Source organism: Catharus ustulatus, chromosome 25 (genome assembly GCF_009819885.2).
Source record: "Catharus ustulatus isolate bCatUst1 chromosome 25, bCatUst1.pri.v2, whole genome shotgun sequence".
NCBI lineage: Eukaryota > Metazoa > Chordata > Aves > Passeriformes > Turdidae > Catharus > Catharus ustulatus.
In genome coordinates, this window is record NC_046245.1 from 611,460 (window position 1) to 634,377 (window position 22,918).

The 22,918-nt window shown below is 53.1% G+C and overlaps 1 protein-coding gene across 4 annotated transcripts in view; it reads left to right on the forward strand.

The window, feature by feature from the left end:
- KCND3 (potassium voltage-gated channel subfamily D member 3) overlaps nucleotides 1-22,918 on the forward strand; it is a 109,362-nt gene that overhangs the window by 75,358 nt on the left and 11,086 nt on the right. For all 4 annotated transcript variants that reach the window (XM_033080077.1, XM_033080082.1, XM_033080081.1 and 1 more), the window contains exons 3-4: nucleotides 7,978-8,140; nucleotides 21,471-21,572. In XM_033080077.1, the coding sequence (XP_032935968.1) occupies nucleotides 7,978-8,140; nucleotides 21,471-21,572 (265 nt within the window). The remainder of the gene's footprint in view (nucleotides 1-7,977; nucleotides 8,141-21,470; nucleotides 21,573-22,918) is intronic.

The following is a 22,918-nucleotide window of genomic DNA, read 5'->3' on the forward strand; positions in this document are numbered from 1 at the left end:
CCTCATCACCATCTCATCCTCACATCTTCATCTCCATCCTCATCCTCATCCCCACATCCTAATCCTCATCCCCATCCCCACAGCCTAATCCTCATCCTCATCACCATCCTCATCCTCATCTCCATCCTCATCACCATCTCATCCTCATCCTCGTCTTCATCTCCATCCTCATCCAAATCCTCATTCTCATCACCATCTCATTCTCATCTTCATCTCCATCCTCATCTTCATCTCCATCCTCATCCTTATCACCATCTCATCCTCATCCCCACATCTTCATCCTCATCTTAATCACCATCCTCATCCCCATTTCATCTCCATCTTTATCTTCATCTCCATCCTCATCTCATCCTCATCCTCATCTTATCCTAATCCTCATCCCCACATCCTCATCTTCATCCCATCCCATCCCATCCCACCCCACTGATCCCATTGATCCCATTCCATCCATCCCATCCCATCCCATTATCCCATTATCCCATTATCCCATTATCCCATTATCCCATTATCCCATTATCCCATCCCACCCCACCCCACTGATCCCATTGATCCCATTCCATGGATCCCATCCCACCCCACTGGTCCCATCCCATCCCAGCCCCTGCAATCCCTTTCCAAGGGCTCTGATGACATTCCTTCCCCTGCTCCCTCTAATGAATGGTAACAGGGAACTCTTGATTAGAAGCCTTTCATCATTTTAGGACTAGGGGCTTTAGCTTCCTGACCTACTTTCCTTGCCAATGAAATTCCATTTTTAGCTTCAACTCAAGGTCTGAATGTTACCCAAATTCAGACCATCTGTTTTAGCTGCCTACAGGCTGAGAAGCTGATCCAAGCCAGGAGGAATAAATGGAACCAGTGTGTGAATATATTGAGTATTCTCCACCCTTTGCATATTAAATAACCCATTTAGTTTATTCCTGAGGCCACACAAACACTCCTGTTTCCCTGGGCAGGGCCTGCTGTTGTTGTCAGGAATATTCCTGCCACCAGTTGCTCTCAGGTCACGTTTTCTGTGGAGCTGGAGGGACGAGCAGCCTGCAGCTGATCCTTGATTTGGGTTCAGTGAATTTGGTTCAGGCTGCCCTGGGAGATCCAGCAGGAACAACCTTCCTCTCTTCCTCATTCTCACTTCTCAGAGGACAATTTTGAATCATCTCTGTCCTTCTATCACACGAAACTCAGTGAGAAATATAAATTTATAAACCAGAACAATATCAAAAAGGCAACTGTACCTGGAAAATCCCTACTAAGCAGCTGCTGACCACGGCTTTAGTAAAAATCAAAGTGAATCCAAGTGCTGGAGATAAGCTGCTGCTGGAGCTGATAGCATCTCCAGCCCTCATCCTCACAGCTTGGCTGAGGATGGAATTGCAGGAGAATTTCTAGAGCATCCATGAAAACATTAGCAAATGAATTATGCCAGAAAAAAGAAAACAGTAGTGTGAAACCATGCCAGATCTCGCAGTTGAATACCCAGCTGGGGAGCTGCCCAGCTCCAAACAAGGCAGAAAATAAGTATATTTAATGTAAAAGAATCCTAGCATGAAATAGGCTCTGTACTCCCCGGCCACGGCTGATTTACTGCTCAGGGCTGGCGTTTGACAGCCTGTTTGCACATTCTCTTCTGCAAACCATCGTGGCTCCGAGCAGGAGGCACCCGAGCCCCAAACCAAACCAGGCTGGGAGTGCCTGGAGCACAGCTGGGCACCCCTGGGACCCCCAGGTCAGGGACAGGGCCTGGGAATGTCCCTGCTCCTGCAGGCAGGAATAGATGGCTGTTTGAAGGTGAATAAATGGCTGTTTGAAGGTGAATAAATGGCTGTTTGAAGGTGAATAAATGGCTTTCTGAAGGTGAATAAATAGCTTTTTTCAGCAGCTCAGCTGAGCTCTGGGGGCTGTTCCAGGGTGGGTGGGGAATGCTGAATTAAACCCCAACCCCAAATCCAGGACCCCCAGCCCCTGTGAATTCCCTGCTCTTCCACAAGTGCAGAACTGGGGAGGGATGAGCGGAGCTGGGACATTGGAAGTGGCACAATGATGATTCCCAGCATCATTCACAGTCTGGCGATGCCACTGAACCTCCCAGCTGAGTTTTAGCCACTTCGTGCCCATCACAGCCTTGCCGAGTGAATTGCTTGGAGTATAAAAGGGATTTCTGGCACCTGGCAAGCCACATGCTAATTCCATGCTTTATTCCAGCTCTTTCGTGCTAAAGCCTTTCCAAATCGCGCTCTATTGTGCAGTACATAATGATATTATTCTGTCCCCATTGTCCTAAAAGCGGCTGCAGCAAAATCTTCTTCTGCCTCTCCTGCGAGGGGCAAAAGGTTGGAGAGATAAAGCAGCTCCCGAAGAGCTGGTAATGCTGTAAAAGAGCTGTAAAAACACAACCGGGCCACAGGTTTGTGTTCGCACCTCCGCAGGGACAGAGGGACAGCAGGGACAGAGGGACAGACAGGGACACAGGGACACAGGGTCACCAGGGGCAAAGGGACACAGGGACACAAGGACAGACAGGGACACAGGGACACACCAGGGGCACCAGGGACAGACAGGGACACAGGGACAGCAGGGACAGAGGGACACAGGGACAGAGGGACAGACAGGGACACAGGGACAGACAGGGACAGAGGGACAGCAGGGACAGAGGGACACTGAGACAGAGGGACACTGGGACAGACAGGGACAGACAGGGACAGACAGGGACAGCAGAGACACAACAGGGGCACAAGGACACAGGGACACAAGGACAGACAGGTACACAGGGACACACCAGGGGCACCAGGGACAGACAGGGACAGACAGGGACACAGGGACAGACAGGGACACAGGGACAGACAGGGACACAAGGACACAGGGTCACCAGGGACACAGGGACACCAGGGGACACACCAGGGGCACAAGGACACAGGGACACAAGGACAGATAGGGACACAGGGACACACCAGGGGCACCAGGGACAGACAGGGACACAGGGACACACCAGGGACAGCAGGGACAGACAGGGACACACCAGGGGCACAGGGACACAGGAGCATCAGGGACACAGGGACACAGGGGCACCAGGGACACATCAGAGACACCAGAGACCCCCAGGACCCCTCAGAGCCCCTCCCTGCCCAGTGCTCCCAGTGCTCCCAGTGCTCCCAGTGCTCCCAGCACTCAGAGCTCCATCCCTGCCCAGTGCTCCCAGTGCTCCCAGCACTCAGAGCCCCTCCCTGCCCAGTGCTCCCAGTGCTCCCAGTGTTCCCAGTGCTCCCAGCACTCAGAGCCCCATCCCTGCCCAGTGCTCCCAGCACTCCCAGCACCCAGAGCCCGTGCTGGGGTTTGCCCAGCCGCCCCTCTCAGCGCTGTGCCCATGCAGGGAGCCCGGCTGGCAGGACAATCCCTGCAGGGCAGGAGCATCCTCTGCAGAGCTGCTCCAGGGCCAGCACCGAGCTGTCACTGCCCCGTGTCCCTGCCGTGCATTCCCTGCAGTGCCTGCTTGCAGCCCCAGCGCTGGGGACGTGCAGACACCACCGAGACGCTGCCAGGGCTATTTTTAGAGGAGCCATTTGATGAGCTCCTGGCACCTTATTTATTGCTGTCTCCAGCTGGGGACCCGAGCAGGGCCGACACCTCTGTGGTAAAACCAGGAGCTCTGTGTGAGCTGCTCTGGCACGGAGAGCAGCAGCAGCACATTATGCTGTCAACATTAATAGCTGTTAATTGGGGTGAGTGACACACGGCCCCTTTTCCAGACAAAGAGCACAGAAGTCACACAAGAAATAAAAAATAAAAAAGTTGAAGTTCTGCATGCAGCGTTTTCCAGTCTAAAGAGCGGCCACTTAAATGTCATTTTCTGATTATTTTCCCCCTGGTTTGCCTGTTTGGGGATTTAGCTGAAGCTGGAGTTGGGGAGCTGAGGGACAGAAAGTTGCAATGATTTGCTGGAGGTCACAATAAATCCTATGGAACTCACAGTTCAAACACCCCCTAGACCCTCTGCGTGTTAATCATTACCCAACCCCTCTATCTTCTCGCTGCTCTAATGAGATTATTGATGAATTGCTTAAAATGCACTTTCTGTAGAAGTTTTTTAGATGACAAGTTGCCTTTTACTGAACAAATTAATGGGAAAGCTGAGTTCTCCCATTCCAGTCTGGGGAAAAGAAGTTTTGGGCTGGCAGTGCCTAATTAGCGCTAACTGAGATCCAATAGCCGAGTTTATTTGGCACTGTACCTGATAGAAATACGCCACAGGGCCATTAGTGCCTTGTGGTAGCATCAGCACAGAAATAGTTCTCTCCAGCAATGAATATTGCAGGAGCTGGGGCTGGCAGTGGAGCAGCAGAACAATCCCAGCTGGGGATGGCAGTGCAGGAGCAGCAGAACAATCCCAGCTGGGGATGGCAGTGACACCCCAGCAGCAGAACAATCCCAGCTGGGGATGGCAGTGCAGCAGCAGAACAATCCCAGCTGGGGATGGCAGTGACATCCCAGCTGCAGAACAATCCCAGCTGGGGATGGCAGTGAGGGGCAGAACAATCCCAGCTGGGGATGGCAGTGACATCCCAGCTGCAGAACAATCCCAGCTGGGGATGGCAGTGAGGGGCAGAACAATCCCAGCTGGGGATGGCAGTGCAGGAGAAGCAGAACAATCCCAGCTGGGGATGGCAGTGCAGGAGCAGAACAATCCCAGCTGGGGATGGCAGTCCAGGAGCAGAACAATCCCAGCTGGGGATGGCAGTGGAGGGACAGAACAATCCCAGCTGGGGATGGCAGTGGAGGGGCAGAACAATCCCAGCTGGGGATGGCAGTGACATCCCAGCTGCAGAACAATTCCAGCTGGGGATGGCAGTGGAGCAGCAGAACAATCCCAGCTGGGGATGGCAGTGACATCCCAGCAGCAGAACAATCCCAGCTGGGGATGGCAGTGACATCCCAGCAGCAGAACAATCCCAGCTGGGGATGGCAGTGACATCCCAGCAGCAGAACAATCCCAGCTGGGGATGGCAGTGCAGCAGCAGAACAATCCCAGCTGGGGATGGCAGTGCAGGAGCAGCAGAACAATCCCAGCTGGGGATGGCAGTGGAGCAGCAGAACAATCCCAGCTGGGGATGGCAGTGCAGCAGCAGAACAATCCCAGCTGGGGATGGCAGTGACACCCCAGCTGCAGAACAATCCCAGCTGCAGAGCTCACCCCCAGCCCAGAGTCCAAGGGAGGGACGTGGAGCCCAGCTGGGTTTGCTGTGACAAACAAAGCTGAGATCTCCCCGAGCTCAGGGCTGACACTTCCAGCCAAGGCAGCCCAGGGAGCCAGGGATGCTCCCAAGGGCCAATGTCCAAGGCAGCAGATCCCAGAGGGAGGAGTGCAGGGGTGCTCAGGGATCCTGCAGTGTCACCAGGCACTGAGCCAGTGTCACCAGTGTCACCAGTGTCACCAGCATTGAGCCAGTGCCACCAGTGTCACCAGTGTCACCAGCACTGAGCCAGTGCCACCAGTGTCACCAGTGTCACCAGTGTCACCAGTGCCACCAGCACTGAGCCAGTGTCACCAGTGTCACCAGCACTGAGCCAGTGTCACCAGTGTCACCAGTGTCACCAGTGCCACCAGTGCCACCAGTGCCACCAGCACTGAGCCAGTGTCACCAGTGCCACCAGTGTCACCAGTGTCACCAGCACTGGGCCAGTGTCACCAGCATTGAGCCAGTGTCACCAGTGTCACCAGTGTCACCAGCACTGAGCCAGTGTCACCAGTGTCACCAGTGTCACCAGTGCCAGCTCCTGTCCCCGGGCTGCAGCCACTGCTCAGCTCTCACAAGTTCTGCAAGTGAACTTCTCCATGTGCCCTTCCTGCTCCAAGGCTTTGATCTTTGCTGGTGTTTGGGAGCAGCTCTCTCAAGTCCCGAGTAATGAGGTAACTCTCGGGCTGTGTGTAAGAACAAAACTCCCTGAGACAGACTGGGAGCCAGACACTTATTATTACACTCTCTGCAAATGCACAGAAGGGCTTTTTCTCCATGCTCCAGGTCACTGAGATCATGTTTGAGGCATATGATTAATTTTCAGCCTTATTGTGTTAAGGGCCAGCAGGAGAAAAGTGAGATTTTTTTAGACCAGTGTTAAATGAGGTAGAAGAACTTGTCACTTAGCAAGAGCTTTGAGATGATCTTTGCATAAAGCAGCAGCTAAGAAGTTAATAGACATGAAGAGCAATCTATTGATTTGAGGTATTTGAGGGCTTTGGATGCAGGTGAGGGCAGGATTCTGCCTGGCATAAATAAACCTTGGCTGATGGCCTGAAGATTTCACAAGCAAGAGTCCTGCTCTTGTTCAGCCCCTGATACCAACAAGTTCTTGCATGGGCACAGGAAATTCAACTGTTAAAAAAGTGTTCTGAAATGTTTGTTTTTCCTCTTGGATGTCAATTATTCTTAGCTCAACTCTATTCCCCTCAAGGCTCTTTGTTGGTCATAGACTGACATCAAACGTAAAAACAAAACTTCAATTGTAATAAATCATTTCCCTTTTCAACATTTGCTGCACCAAGCACCACAACAGCTCAGAGATAACCACAGAAATCCCTAACACCATCTGGTAGCAATCAGGGGCTTCTCTAGATTTAAATTTTCAGTTTTCAGATTCTCTCCTGAGCAGAGGGGCTCCAGCCCTCAGAGCATCTCCTCTGCACTCGCTCCACAGCTCTTTATGCAGCACAAATTACAGCAGGAGATTGTTGGGCAAACCCAATGCCGAGCTCTGTGTGAATATTTTTCAGCTGGTCTCGTATCCCTGAGAATTCACCTTTCACTGAATGCACACTTTGAACAACCCCCAAATTTCTGACTGTGCAGATGGCAGGGCAACTGCTGGGGATTGGAATGGAAGTGTAAATCAGTCCTCATTTGCACCTGGATGGAAGGGAATGAAAATCCATGAACCCCAGCAGGGCAGAGCTCAGAGCTGCTGGAGCTCGGCTGCGTGGAGATCTGGGGAGTGAGGTGGGGATTTAAACTCCAGCTGAGAGTGAGGTGGGGATTTAAACTCCAGCTGAGGGGTGAGGTGGGGATTTAAACTCCAGCTGAGAGTGAGGTGGGGATTTAAACTCCAGCAGGGCCTGGAGCAGCTCACAGCTCCTGCTAGGCTTGGCTCGGCTCAGCTCAGCTCAGCTCAGCCCAGCTCAGCTCGGCTCAGCAGAGAGCTCCTGCTCAGCCCAGCTCAGCTCAGTTCAGCTCAGCCCAGCCCATCCCATGGTGGCCGTGTCCAGCCTGGTGTGGCCATGCCCAGCCCATGGTGGCCATACTCAGCTCACAGTGGCCATGCCCAGGGCAGGATGGCCGTGCCCAGCCCATGGTGGCCGTGCCCAGCCCATGGTGGCCGTGCCCAGCCCGTGGTGGCCGTGCCCAGCCCGCAGTGGCCGTGTCCAGGGCAGGGTGGCCGTGCCCAGCCCATGGTGGCCGTGCCCAGCCCACAGTGGCCGTGCCCAGCCCATGGTGCCCAGCCCAGCCCATGGTGGCCGTGCCCAGCCCATGGTGGCCGTGTCCAGCCTGTGGTGGCCATGCCCAGTCCATGGTGGCCATGCCCAGTCCATGGTGGCCGTGCCCAGCCCGTGGTGGCCATGCCCAGCCCGTGGTGGCCGTGCCCAGCCTGGTGTGGCCATGTCCAACCCGTGGTGGCCGTGCCCAGTCCATGGTGGCCATGCCCAGTCCATGGTGGCCGTGCCCAGCCCATGGTGGCCGTGTCCAGCCCGTGGTGGCCGTGCCCAGCCTGGTGTGGCCATGTCCAACCCGTGGTGGCCGTGCCCAGGGCAGGGTGGCCATGCCCAGCCCATGGTGGCCATGCCCAGCCCACAGTGGCCGTGCCCAACCAATGGTGGCCATGCCCAGCTCACGGTGGCCGTGCCCCGGGTGTCCCCACGAGCTGTCCCCTGTCAGTGCCCAGGCCCTGGCAGGCTGTGTCTGAAGGAGGGCCCTGTGTGTGTTTGTGCTGCAGGTACGGGGACATGGTGCCCAAGACCATCGCAGGGAAGATCTTTGGCTCCATCTGCTCGCTGAGCGGGGTGCTGGTGATCGCGCTGCCCGTGCCCGTCATCGTCTCCAACTTCAGCCGCATCTACCACCAGAACCAGCGCGCCGACAAGCGCCGTGCTCAGAAGGTGGGACCCTGTCCTGCTGTCCTGCTGTCCTTGCTGTCCCCCTGTCCTGCTGTCCTGCTGTCCTGCTGTCCCCCTGTCCTGCTATCCTGCTATCCTGCTGTCCTTGCTGTCCCCCTGTCCTTGCTGTCCCCCTGTCCTGCTGTCCTGCTGTCCCTGCTGTCCCTGCTGTCCCTGCTGTCCCTGCTGTCCTGCTGTCCTGCTGTCCTTCTGTCCTGCTGTCCTGCTGTCCCTGCTGTCCTTCTGTCCCTGCTGTCCCCCTGTCCCTGCTGTCCTTCTGTCCCTGCTGTCCCTGCTGTCCCTGCTGTCCTGCTGTCCTGCTGTCCTTCTGTCCCTGCTGTCCTGCTGTTCCCCTGTCCTTCTCTCCCTGCAGTCCTTCTGTCCCTGCTGTCCCCCTGTCCCTGCTGTCCCTGCTGTCCCCCTGTCCTGCTGTCCTGCTGTCCTTCTGTCCTACTGTCCTTCTGTCCCTGCTGTCCCCCTGTCCCTGCTGTTCCTTCTGTCCCTGCTGTCCTGCCGTCCTTCTGTCCCTGCTGTCCTTCTGTCCCTGCTGTCCTTCTGTTCCTGCTGTTCCTGCTGTTCCTGCTGTCCCTGCTGTCCTGCTGTCCTTCTGTCCTGCTGTCCTGCTGTCCTGCTGTCCTTCTGTCCCTGCTGTCCTGCTGTCCTTCTGTCCCTGCTGTCCTGCTGTCCCCCTGTCCTTCTGTCCCTGCTGTCCCCCTGTCCTGCAGTCCTTCTGTCCCTGTTGTCCTTCTGTCCCCCTGTCCTTCTGTCCCTGCTGTCCCCCTGTCCTGCTGTCCCTGCTGTCCCTGCTGGCCCATGGGGACACTGGGCACTGCCACCCTCACCCTGTGCAGGCACACTCACAGAATCCCCTCAAAACCATCCCCACACAGCTCCCACACCCAAACCTGCCAATGTCCCCAAGGAAAGGGACACAGGGTGGGCAGAGCCCCCACAGCACCAGAAAAGCACAAAGAGCTCAGAGGAGGTGCCCAAACTCACACCCTGCCCCAGAACTGCCACCCCCCACAATAAAACACACACCCCAAAATAGAACAAAGCATGGCACAGGAATTCCTGCCTGGCTGTTCTCCAGGACTTGTGGTCTGTAAAAACCATTGTTGTAAAATTTCATCTGCAGAACCCCCCCAGGTGTTTTAGTGCTCCAGTGGCATCCAGCACTGAGCCACATTTCACACCAGGCTAATGTGGAAACCTCACAGAGACTGGATGGATTCCTGGACAAAATTTTCCCTTTGTATGTCATGAAATTACACCCAGATAATAACTTACCTAACACATTTCTAGCACAAGGAAAATAAACTCATATGATCCCACAGAATTTCAGCACTGGCTGACCCAAAGCCCGAGCAGAGCAATTTCTACATCCCACCTTGGAAGCAAAGTGTGCTCCATCAAACACACACTGACCTCACTCCTGCACACTCTGTGCTGCTGTATTTTACACCAGGAGCAGCAGGGCTGTGATTATTCACCTTTCCTCCACACTTGTCTGAATCTAATGTATGGCTGTGTGCACAGAGCCTTCCATCACCCCGGAGCTGTTCGTCCTTAGCAGCACACAGACCCCTCCCAGCAACACTGGGACACACAAAATCCCTGGAAATGTGAAGGGATTACTGAATATTCCAAATTCTGAGCAGTTTTTGCCAGTGGAAGCTCACTGAGCCACTAAGAGAGTATAACAGATTTACTGCAGCTCTGTTTCAATCTGTTAAATTACACCACAGCCAGAATCAGGGTTTTACAACAACTGCAAACCAAAGGCCTGAGGTTCTTGTTCTCCCTGTGGAACGCTGTCTGCCAGAAATTCACGACTCAGGGGACCTGATGGAGAACAGGAGTAGAAAGAAGTGTTATTTCTGCTCCAGGCAAGCATCTGGGCCGTGCCTGCTTCTTGCATCTCAGGGAGCTGACAGCAGAGAGCTCAGACACAAGACCTACAAAACCACAGCATTTGGCAGCCCAGACACCAAAGGGGAGTGGCAGGGAGGGAGAAGGGAGCAGGAATCAGCTCAGCAGCCACTGCTGGGTTTTACAGAGTCTGGCTGAGGTTTGGCACAGCAGGGCAGGGAGGTGCTGGGCAGGAGAGGAGTGGATTTGTCTGTTCATGCTCTGCTCTGCTGACAGAGGGATCCAGAGGGATCAGAGCATCCATCCAGTGACTTCAGCCCCTGCAGGGTGAGCTGTCCAAGGCAGGCTGCAGAGGAGCTGGGATTTCACCTGGGACAGGGACAGGGGAGGTGTCAAGGCATGGGGAGGGCAGGGATGCTCAGGGAGGGTTTGTGGGGACAGTGTCCAAGAGCCCATTTCAAGAACTGAGGGCTTTGAGAGAAGGAGTTTGTTCTGCTGAATAAAACAGAGGCAGAAGCTGCTGCACAGCCCAGGCACAGCACTGGGCCAGGCAACCCTTGGCCCATAATAACAACGATAATAACAATGATAATAACAATAATAATAACAATGATAATAACAATGATAATAACAACAATAATAACAATGATAATAACAATGATAATAACAACGATAATAACAATTATAATAACAATATAAGAGCCCTGGGTCACAGTCAGAGAGGCCCCAGAACTGGCTGCAGCTCTGTTCTGGACAGGGCAGCCCCTCTCTCCAGGCAGCAAACCCAGGTTTCTCCCTCTGATCCAGCTTTTCCTTTCCTTCTCTGGCCTGTGATCCACTTGGTGACAATTCCACCACCTTTGATGCCAACGTGATTGATTGCAGCTTTTATAAAGGGTGGCTGTATTGACACACACACTGTATAATTTCCCCCATTTGAATTTCTAATTCCCTTGATATTGGTGGAATTTCTCAGTTAAGAAACTTTTCTCAAGTCATGAGTGTGAGTAATTTTCACATGATCAGCACTGCATGAATACTAAAAAGCAGGAAGGAGAGGGAAGCACAGGAATGCCAGTCCCTGTGGAGATGGTCAGGATGTACAGAGGGACTTTCAGGATCTGCCTGGGTACCACACTGTCCCAGCATCATCCCACACTGACTGAATCCCATCTCCACACACAGTTCAAACTCTGCCCCCATCTCATTAAAGTTACAATTTGCAAGGCTTTTTCAGGAAGGTTGGGAAAATCTCTTTGCTCCCTCAGTCCTTGAGTATGAAGAAGCCACCAGAAGCTCCTCAGAACAGAATTTAGGAGACAGTTCTGAATCCACACCATGTCTTCCCTTAGCACTCAGTGAATTATTGTTCTCTTTAATGGAAGAGCAGTTCTTGGGCAGTGTGAGGATAAAAGCTTTGAAAGCTCTGTTTAGTTGGAGAATCATAACTTTGGTGGTGCACAGGTAGATCTCAAGATGAGGCTACAGACCTTATTAATTTATTTTGTATGAACTCAGAGTGAGATTTTCCAGTGACAAACAACAAAAGCAGCTCTGCAGGAGCAGCAGCCTGGCTGGATTGGCACTCCCAGGGTGGAGGGGGTGGGAGAGCAGCGGGACCCCCCAGCCCTGGGGTTCTGAGGGGCTGCACCAGGAGAGCCCAGCCCAGCCCAGGGTCCCCCAGCCTTGCTGAGCTCAGTCCTAACTTTGCCTCTCAGCTCTTGAGGGGCTCTGGTCTAGCAGGAAGAGGGATTTCAGCAACGTGGATAAAATACCAGGAGGTGGTTGTTACTCATATCATCTATTCTTCAACTAACTGAGCAGAAATGTTCCTTAAAAAGAAAAAAACCCCCCACCAAACACAAAACCCAACTAGCAGTGATCTAATCGCGTTAAAGATAAATTATTCTTTGCCAAACCTGTGCTGTGAGACAATTAATTACAAGGAGATCTGGCAAATCTTAATTCACTGTGCTGTGGCATCAAATTCTGTCCTCTGGCACGCAGCAAGAGCAGGTCAGCGTGAAGGGAAGATGAATTGATCACTTGTGACAAGGTTCGTTTTGGTGAAATTGTTGTGTTTTTTCCCTTCCCCAACGACTTTTTTCTTTTTCCCTTTTTTGACTGATGCGCTAAGAATAGACCTTCCTGACTTTGAAACGCTGCTGTTCTTCAGCGAATGTCACAGCCTGGGATTTAAAAGAGAATGTGACACTTAAAAGGCTTGACAATAGGAGGACTTTGTAATTCAGATGATGCCGGAGGAGCCCCTCGGCTGTGCTCGGTTTGCAGCAGGGAGAGGGAAACAGGAGCTGTGCTGGGGGGAACAGCAGCTCCCACTTGTGCACCCCGGCAAGGAGAGGCAGAGACAGCGCTGCCAGTCCGGAGAGGCTGCTCGGGCAGCAGGGGAGGGAGAGCAGGGAGGGCTAGAGAGGGAGAGCAGGTGTGGGGTCAGGTCATGGTTTGGGGGTGGAGGGGAGCAGGCCATTGTTTGGGGGTGGGGAAGGGGAGCAGGTCATTGTTTGGGGTTAGAGGGGAGCAGGCCATTGTTTGGGGCTGGAGAAGAACACCAGGTCATTGTTTGGGGCTGGAGAAGGGGAGCAGGTCATGGTTTGGGGCTGGAGAAGGAGAGCAGGTCATTGTTTGGGGCTGGAGAAGGGCAGGTCATTGTTTGGGGTTGGACAGGGACACCAGGTCATTATTTGGGGTTAGAGGGGATCAGGTCATTGTTTGGGGCTGGAGATGGGAGCAGGTCATTGTTTGGGGCTGGACAACAACACCAGGTCATTATTTGGGGCTGGACAGGGACACCAGGTGATTGTTTGGGGCTGGGGAAGGAGCAGGTCATTGTTTGGGGCTGGAGAAGGGGAGCAGGTCATTGTTTGGGGCTGGACAGGGACACCAGGTCATTGTTTGGGGCTGGAGAAGGGGAGCAGGTCATTGTTTGGGGCTGGAGAAGGGGAGCAGGTCATTGTTTGGGGCTGGACAGGGACATCAGGTCATTGTTTGGGGCTGGAGAAAGAGTAGGTGGTTGTTTGGGGCTGGGGAAGGAGAGCAGGTCAGTGTTTGGGGGTGGAGAAGGACACCAGGTCATTGTTTGGGGCTGGACAGGGACACCAGGTCATTGTTTGGGGCTGGAGAAGGAGCAGATCATAGTTTGGGATTAGAGGGGAGCAGGTCATTGTTTGGGGCTGGAGAAGGGGTCCAGATGCTGTGAAAAAAGCGAAAACCCAGCCCTGCTTGAAGTGCATTTGTCGTGTAATAGCCAGCTTTGCTAAATGAGCAGGGATGCTGGGGAGCTGCTAATCCCAGGGGGATTGGCGTGGCTCAGTGCTGCATTTCACACGGGCTGCACCGGGGCTGCCAACGAACACAAACCCTGGGTAATCACAGGGCTCGGCTCCAAGCTGCAGTAAATGTGCTTTTGACGACTACAGCCTCTCAGGGTGTTCAATTCATTTCATTTATTATCTGGTGCCCTTTGGCTCCCTGAGAACAGGCAATGTACTGCAAAAGCCTCGAGGCAGACTCGTTCCATCCTGCAGGCTTCGGGAGACAGGCACACACAGATTCAGCAAGGACTGCCCAGGACAGAACCGTTTCGGAGAGCTGCTCCCACATAAAATCTAACACTGGGCTGGAAACGATCCCAGGCTGTGAGAGCAGAGCGGGTGAATGGCGAGGAGGGAGGACACGGTGGGGTGAATGAAAGTGTCAGTGTCAGAACTGCAGGGGCAGCAGGAGGCTGGGCAGGGATGGAGGGATGGAGGGAGCAGGGATGCACACATTGGGGTGAATGAAAGCATCAATGTCAGAACTGCAGGGGCAGCAGGGATGGTGGATGAGCAGGGATGGAGGGAGCAGGGGTGGAGGGAGCAGGGATGGAGGGAGCAGGGATGGAGGGAGCAGGAATAGAGGCTGGGCAGGGATGGAGGATGAGCAGGGAGCAGGGATGGAGGGATTGGGCAGGGAGCAGGGAGGGCAGGGATGGAGGGAACAGGGATGGAGGGCAGGGATGGTGGATGAGCAGGGATGGAGGCTGGGCAAGGATGGACACATTGGGGTGAATGAATCAATGTCAAAATTGCAGCAGCAGGGATGGAGGGAGCAGGGATGGAGGGAGCAGGGATGGAGGGAGCAGGGATGGAGGGAGCAGGGATGGAGGGAGCAGGAATAGAGGGAGCAGGAATAGAGGGAGCAGGGATGGTGGATGAGCAGGGATGGACACATTGGGGTGAATGAATCAATGTCAGAATTGCAGCAGCAGGGATGGAGGGAGCAGGGATGGAGGGATTGGGCAGGGAGCAGGGATGGATGCAGGGCAGGGAGCAGGGATGGAGGGAGCAGGGATGGAGGGAGCAGGGATGGAGGGAGCAGGGATGGAGGGAGCTGATTCCATCTCGGAGCAGGGATGGAAGGAGCAGGGATGGAGGGAGCTGATTCCATCTCGGAGCAGGGATGGAAGGAGCAGGGGTGGAGGGAGCTGAATCCATCTCGGAGCAGGGATGGAGGGAGCAGGGATGGAGGGAGCTGATTCCATCTGGGAGCAGTGGCACAGGCAGCTGAGCAGCAGGTAACTATGGAGATGCTTCAGAGGGGTCCAGGCAGGAGGAGGGAAGAGCAGGGACACGAATGTGGGGCTGTTCCTGGAGGATGCAGAACAGGGCAGTGGGGCTGGGGAGGGCTCAGCTCTGTGTCACCCCTGTCCCCAGCAGGAGCAGGGCACACAGAGCTGCCAAGAGGCAGCACTGGCTGCTGCAGGGCAGGGGAGGCAGCCTGGAAATGCTGACACCCGGGATTTTGGAGGTGGGTTACTGAATTCAGCGTGGAAAAGAAGGGCCAGAGTGACTGGAGCTGTGTGAGGAGAGCTCAGTGACAGAACAGGAGTCAGTGCCAGCAGGGGATGGGCTGGGCACTTAGGGGAGAGAGAAACAATGAGGGTAAAACTGGAGCTGGCTGACATTTCAAGAACATGTTTTTTTTCTCAACCAGGATGAATCTGTGTGGAATATGTTTGTGTTGTTGTTGATATTTAACAGTCTTTGACAGGGGAAAAAAAAGCTTTTTTATTATTTTTTTAACAGATATTTCATTTTTGCTGGGCTAGGTACCTCTTTCTCTGTTTGTCACATCCCTTAATAGAGTTCAGGGAAAAAAACCAAACAAATAAGCCAACCAGGAATCCTGCCTCTTTTCTTTCATATCATCGAGGAAAGCAAAATAACATTTTCCATCAGTTCAGCTATTCCAAACTCCCTGAGCCCCAAATGGTATAAGACAAGGAGCTGTCTCCTCTGAAAGGAGGGGCTGAAATCAGTGAGCTCCAGTTTATGGGCTCAGCCTCCAAGGCAAGCCCATACATCCAAAAATCCAATCCTGCTGTCAGCAGTGGCCCAGTGCCCAGCTGGAATCCCTTCCCCACACACCAGGAGCTGCTCCACGTTTGTTTTCAGCTCCACAGCAGCTCAGTCAGAGCCAGAGCAGAGCCTGGACCGTGCAGGAGCCCCAGGAGCCATCCCAGGTTTGGGGCAGCCCTGGCCAGATGTTTCCGTTCTGCAGCACAGCTGGGAGGGAGTCTGCACTCACGCAGCACCAGGGGAGGATTTGGGATGGATTTTTCCATTTTTTCCCCCAGTGCAGATTTGCCAGCAGACAGGCAGGAGAAGCAGGGGCAGTTCCAGCCCTGCCCCAGCTCTGCTGGGCTGGGAGGAGCTCTGGGCAGCTCTGGGGACATCCAGGAACCTTCTCCTCAGTCAGGGCTGAGAACTCAGCCCTGGAGAAGGGGCTGGAGCTGGGACCTGTCCCACAGGTGACCCTGCTGAGCGTCCCCTCCCTGCAGCTCCACACCTTCATTGGTGCCCATCCATCAGGGCAGGGGCTGGGCAGTGACACCACCTCAGATCCCGCTAATTCCTCCGGCCCCCGATGCTTTATGGCCGTTAATTAGGGGCGGGAGCTGTGTGAAAGGCGCTCTAAAGGGAGCTCTGGAACACAGATAAGAGCAGGCACACAGATCAATCTCGGGCTCATCACACCAGTGCAGCCCCGAGCTGAGCTTGGGCACCTCTGGCAATGATGCAGGAAACAGCAGAGCCTTTTCTTGAGATTTTTTTTAATTAATAAGTTTCTAGACAAGTTCTGACACCCCGATTTACACCCCATAACAATTCCAGTTATTCCAGATTGTTCCCACTACAGTTGGGCACCTCCTTAACGACATCCTTGGAGCAATTCTGACCCAAGCTCTACAAATCTGTTGCAGCATTCATACTCTAAAAAAAGTGCATGTGGGAATTTCTTTTGTTCTTATTTCAAGAAGGGAGAGACAAAGGAGGAGAGGTGGTTTTGTCACTCAGCTGGGCTGGGAGTGGGAACTTCAGCAGAGGGGAAGCTTTGAGATTCAGCAAAGTTGCTGCAACTGCATAAAACAGAATCATAAAACATAATTCAATTGAGTGTCCATAAAGCCAGTCCTTCCCCAGATCAGGTCTGCCTGTAACCCCTGCTGGGTGGGAAAATGCTCAGACAACACTCAGGCTGGAAACCAGGAGGAATTTTCTAAACAGGAGAAAGAATTTCTGAAACAAATGTCCTGCTTCACTAAGAGCTTCCCTAAATCCGAGGCAGAGCTTGTTAAGCTCAGGATGAGAATGCACAAAAAGAAGTTTGCAGCAGGCCCATGCTGCCAGTTTTGCATATTGTGACCCTTTGCAAGCTGCCCGTTCAATCAGCCAGGATATCAGGGGCTGGTGGGGCCCAGATCCATTAACTCCACGTTCTGTGCATTGTTCTATAAATAGCTGGACATGATGTTCCTCAGAGCTGGGGAAGATGAAACGATAAAGTTCATTGGAAATGATGTTCTGTTGCTTTAATGGTGCCAAGGGTAAGGTGGCATTAAAGGAGAGGCACGGAGGAGGAGAGGGGAATCTTTCATCTCTGCAAAGTAATGAAGAGGCCCAAAATAAGATCAAGGTCTGACTGTAAGTGCTTCTATCAAATTATATAGGAATATAATGAGTTCTACACCTCATTTCCATATGCAGCTCTGTAACATCTCCCCCAAAGCAGAAGTGACAGAATATTTGAACTTGGCTGAAAAGCCATTCAATGGAAAGGTTTGAAAGGAAGCAAAATCCAAATGTGCACACTTTGTTTCCTAGGGAAAGGAAAAAAAAAAAGGAGGTTAAAGGAGCAGAAAAAGTTCTCTTAGATCCTGCAGCAGTGCTGGGCTCTGTTTAACTCTACAATCTGCTCGTCACCTTTCCCATCTTCCAGATCAGCCACATTCTTTCCACCTAGAATTCAAATTCCCAACCCCAAACAAGCAGCACATGCAGACAAAAGCAAGAAAATCAAGCACTTGCTGGATGCCTGTGATATTGCACCTGAGAATAAAAACCAGACCCAACCACTCCACTGGTGGCTTTGGGGAGCAGCTCCAGCCTCAGACACCCAGTGGTGCTCCCAGTAATATAATATATTATATTGTTTGTAAGATAATTGTTAATATAATATTAATTATTGAGGAATTGGCATGTAAAACACAGTTAATCACCTTGTGTGGCTGCACAAGGAGCCCTCATGGTGTGGATTTGGCAGAAAGGGAGCTGGGGATGGACAGAGCAGGTCTGACATGAGGGGAGGGGACAGTGACCCCAGGAGGGGACAGCTCAGAGGGACCCCTCAGGTGAGCAGGGTTTGGAACAGCTCAGAGGGACCCCTCAGGTGAGCAGGGTTTGGAACAGCTCAGAGGGACCCCTCAGGTGAGCAGGGTTTGGAACAGACCCAGGGGACAGCTCAGAGGGACCCTCAGGTGAGCAGGGTTTGGAACAGCTCCAGGGGACAGCTCAGAGGGACCCCTCAGGTGTGCAGGGTTTGGAACAGCTCCAGGGGACAGCTCAGAGGGACCCTCAGGTGAGCAGGGTTTGGAACAGCTCAGAGGGACCCTCAGGTGTGCAGGGTTTGGAACAGCTCAGAGGGACCCCTCAGGTGAGCAGGGTTTGGAACAGCCCCAGACCCACCTGGGCACGGGGCAGGATCAGCACAGGTAGATCTGTGACCTGGGATTGCTCTCCAAGCTCCCCAAGGTGAAAATTCCCAAACATTTCCAGTGCTCAGAGGGGCTGCAGAGAGCTCCTGATGTGCAGGTGCCCAGAACAGAACATCTGCAGAGCTGGAGCTGCCTGGCAAACGTGGAACTGTGTCTTGGCTTGTAGCTTAATAGTTTTTCATGCCACATAAATCAAGAGTGAGCGTTATCTCCATAAGAACTGGATGAAAATCATTAATAAATAATAATTAGCTGTTTCCTGAGCCCGCCATCTGCTAAGCATTTCCCCCAGCCAGCAGCTCCTGCTCCCTGCACTGCTCCAAAAAGCAGCAAGATGAGCTCAGGCTCTTCCCTGTCCCCTGCCAGCCCCTTTGGGAAGGGCAGGCTCCCAGGACTCTGCTCCCTCCCCACCTGGGCAGGTCCTGGCAGCTCCTCACTGCCTGTCCTGAGCCTCCAGCTCCTCAAAAACCAGCAAACCCCACAAGTTCCTGAGCCCTGCCTTCCATCCTGCCCTGAGGAGCACGTGGGCTCCAAGAGAACCAAATTAATCATTCCAACCTGTAAGTGGCTGTCATTAGTATTATTATTTTCATCATATAAATTATCTTCCAGATTAGGTCATATGCATTTTGAGATCCTGTGGTTTCCTAGCAACTCCTCTCCCCATCTCCATGCAGACACAGTGTGCCGTTTGCTTTTCCCTTTTTAGCTCCTGTGCAGGGGTTATTTCAGTAGCAGTGATCTCAGACCCAGCCCTGGTGACCTTTAGTCTGTCACATCTGGGGGAGAAGATGCACAACACAACCATCCCCCCCAAAATTCCATTTTCAGCAGCAGCAGCTCAGGCTGCCCCTGCCCATCATCTGTGCCCAGAGCAGGAGTGCTGAGCTCGGCAGGACAGGGAGCACAAAAACCTGCCCAGTTTGGTAAAAACTGGCAGAATTTGGAAAATCTGAAACCCTTCTTCACTGTCAGGCTTGAGCAAAGTGCCAGAGCCCAGAGAGACACAGGACAGGCACCCAAACCCCAGGCAGAGCTTGTGGCCCCTGGCAGAGACACGTCCCAAAGAATTCCCATGTGCACACAGAAAAACATTCCCAGAAAAACATCCCAGAAAAACATTCCCTGAAAAACCCGAGGTGTTTTTTAGTTTCTAGTCCAATGGAGGAAACTGTCTGGAGGGCCAAACCAATTTTAGGCACCAATTTTAATTAACTTCTCTGGCTGAGTTAATCAAGATATCTCCCAAATTGAATCACGAAGGGGAGCTGGAGCTGGGACAATCCCAGCCCATCCTTTGTGTGAGCAGAGCAGGATTCGCTTCTGTCCTGCCCCACTGACACTTTTTAAAATAACAACGTCTGCTCCAAACTACAAAAGCTGTGGGGCTTAATTATTTAGATAGCAAGTGGCCCTGTTTCAAAAGGAGAAGGGAGCAGAGCTCAGAACCATCTCCACTCCACATGGAGTACAGCTATTAATATTTGATCCTGCTAGCCTGGAGCAAAGGAATAATGTTCATTACAACAGCCTGAGACTGAATCCACTGTGACAATTCACTGAGGATGAGGAGGAGCCTTTGCTGCTGCAGGTGAGGTGAGCTGGGCTCTGGCAAAGGAGCTGATGTTTTATCAGGCACAGGGAAAAGGGAATCAGAACAGCCCTGGAACAACCAGCCCTGCACCCCAAATCCTCTCCTGCTCAGAGGAGAGACATCACCATGAGGAGCAGGCACACAAATGATGGCATTTAGAATAAACAGTTTACTGGAAATGTGATTATCAGGAACGGAGGGACAATGCCATGTACCTGGAAAATGAAATATTGCCCAGCCCCACGGCTCCCATCCCACAGCAGCAGCCCAGGGGTTTGTTCCAGTCCTTCCCAAGGCTTGGAGTACCAGTTTGGAGAGTCTGGAGAAGTGAAAATCCAATTTCCCTTCCTGGTGCTCTCAGCCCTGTTCCAGCCCAGCCCAGAGATCTCACTCACCCTGAGCAGGAGGCTCAGCATTAAAATGGGACAAGGGAATCTAGGTGAGGTCTGGGAAATAAAGCCAATTTCAGATGGCCCCATTTTGGGGCGCCAAAAGAAAACCTATTTTCCAGAGTGCCCATAGTCTGTGCCACCCAATTAAAGCTGCAAACTTCCCCCTGTGCATGTCCTTGCCTGGGAAATTGTCTGCCTGAGCACAAGGCCTTGAGGTCAAACAAATAATTCAAATATTTCCAGCACTGAGGCCAGAGTGGAGCTGCTGCAATGGCTCCACTCCCTGGACCCACTGCAGATTTTTGCCTCCTGCCTTTCTCCTCCTGCAGCTTTTCCCCGTTAGCACCTCTAATTAGAAGGGAAAATCACGAGCTCCATGTTATTTAAGGGATTATGCAGCATTTTAAACTACAGCACAATGTAATTATTTTTTAATAGCTGCAGCTATTTCATGTATTTACTTTTAATGGTGTTTGAGTCATAAATTAACAGTAGAAAAGAAAAAAGGCAAATCACTCGACAGAGAAGCAGGCAGCAATTGAAAAGAAAACCAAAATGCTACAGGAATTATCAAAAATAATCAAAAAAGAAGAGGTAGGGTCTTAGTTTTTCTTGCTGGATTATTCTGGACAGCCTCTCATCACCTCACTCGTCCCCCTGGAGATGTGTGGGTTTGGGCAGAGATTTTCCCAGCTGCTGAAGGAGCTGTGGCACTGCAGGGACACAGGTCTGGGTGTGAGCAGGGCCAGGCGGGGCCAGGACAGAGCTGGGACTCCAGGAGGGGTTTGCAGGTGACAAAAGGAGGCACCTCAGGACACCTGAGCCCTGAACAGCTCCCACAGCCCCCGAGCAGGGCAGGGCAGGACAGACAGGACAGGACAGCACAGGCTCCAGTGCTCTGCATCTCACCCCAAGGGAGCTCTGGGGACACAAAGGGGCTGGCAGCACCCCGTGTTTCCCAGCCCTAACCCCACAGTTTGTGTCCCCATCCCTCACCCCATTATTTATCCCACATCCCTCACCCCATTATTTATCCCCCATCCCTCACCCATTATTTTATTCCCCCACCCCGTTATTTATCCCCACCCAGTTATTTATCTCACCCCACTATTTATCCCCCATCCCGTTATTTATCCCCCATCCCGTTATTTATCCCCCACTCCATTATTTTATTCCCCTCACCCCATTATTTATCCCCCACTCCATTATTTTATTCCCCTCACCCCATTATTTATCCCCCACCCCATTATTTTATTCCCCCCACCCCATTATTGATCCCTCACCCCATTATTGATCCCCCACCCCATTATTTATCCCTAACCCCACTATTTATCCCCCACCCCGTTATTTATCCCCCACCCCATTATTTACCCCCCACCCCACTATTTACCCCCTCTCACCCGCTCTGTCCCTGTCCCACAGAAGGCGCGCCTGGCGCGGATCCGCGTGGCCAAGACCGGCAGCTCCAACGCGTACCTGCACAGCAAACGCAACGGGCTGCTCAACGAGGCGCTGGAGCTCACGGTGAGTGCCTGCCCTGCCCTGCCCAGCTGTGAGCACAGCTGGATCCCAGCTCTCCTTGGGCTGGAGCTCACGGTGAGTGCCTGCCCTGCCTGCCCAGCTGTGAGCACAGCTGGATCCCAGCTCTCCTTGGGCTGGAGCTCACGGTGAGTGCCTGCCCTGCCTGCCCAGCCAGCTGTGAGCACAGCTGGATCCCAGCTCTCCTTGGGCTGGAGCTCACGGTGAGTGCCTGCCCTGCCTGCCCAGCCAGCTGTGAGCACAGCTGGATCCCAGCTCTCCTTGGGCTGGAGCTCACGGTGAGTGCCTGCCCTGCCCTGCCTGCCCAGCTGTGAGCACAGCTGGATCCCAGCTCTCCTTGGGCTGGAGCTCACGGTGAGTGCCTGCCCTGCCCAGCCCAGCTGTGAGCACAGCTGGATCCCAGCTCTCCCAGGAGCTCTCCTTGGGCAGGATCTGCTCTGATCCCTGCACAGCCCCACTGCCTCACTCACTGCTCCAGCACTCCGATGGGTGTGGGTTTTCTTTTTCGGTCCCTGATGGGTTTGCCAGGACCAGGGAGTGCTAACAGGCAGCTAACTCTCAGAAAACCAACATTTCATCAGCCCAGAAAGACCGGAGGCCACGCCTGATGATTTCCACACGAGTTCATTCCATGCCAAGGGAGTCAAACACGGATTCTCTCAGAACAAAGGGCAGACACCTGTATTTACAGGTTCACGGAGGATCCAACTACAACCAATAGAAGTTTACACAAAGAACAGGAACTGACCAATTAAACATCCTAATTTCTAACCAATTATCTTCCCAGGTGTTAGCAGAGTGACCAAATTCTTAAGGAATTTGGCTCAGCCTTGGTGTCCAGGACACCTTATCTATGATAGCAAGTTCCAGGGGCCAGGAGCAGCAGAGTTTGGAGAGATTGTGTCATCCACAGATGTGCCCTGCTGGTCAGCTCCAACAGGACCCAGGACATTCCCAGCTCCTGCTGCAGCCTGCTCGGGGCTGTCTGTAAAGGCCTCCGGGGGCTCTGGCTGCTCAGGAAAGTTTTTAAGTGCTCAGATTGCTGAGCAGAAGCAGCAGACACCAGGAGAGGTTATTGCATTAAGCCTGACCAACACCAGAGCAGGTCTTAGCACGTCTCATGGATTTCATTGCAAGTGAATCAGCCCCTCGTGCTCGTGGGGAGCACAGAGATGGAGAATGGCTGAGCCCAGAGCACCCAGAACTGACCTGGGATCCACCCCAACCTCCCTGTCCTGGACACATCCCTGATTTGAGGAACCCCAGAGCTGGGAAGGTCTGCAGAGCAAATCCTCTGAGGAGTAGCTGAGGGAGCTGGAGGGATTTTCCAG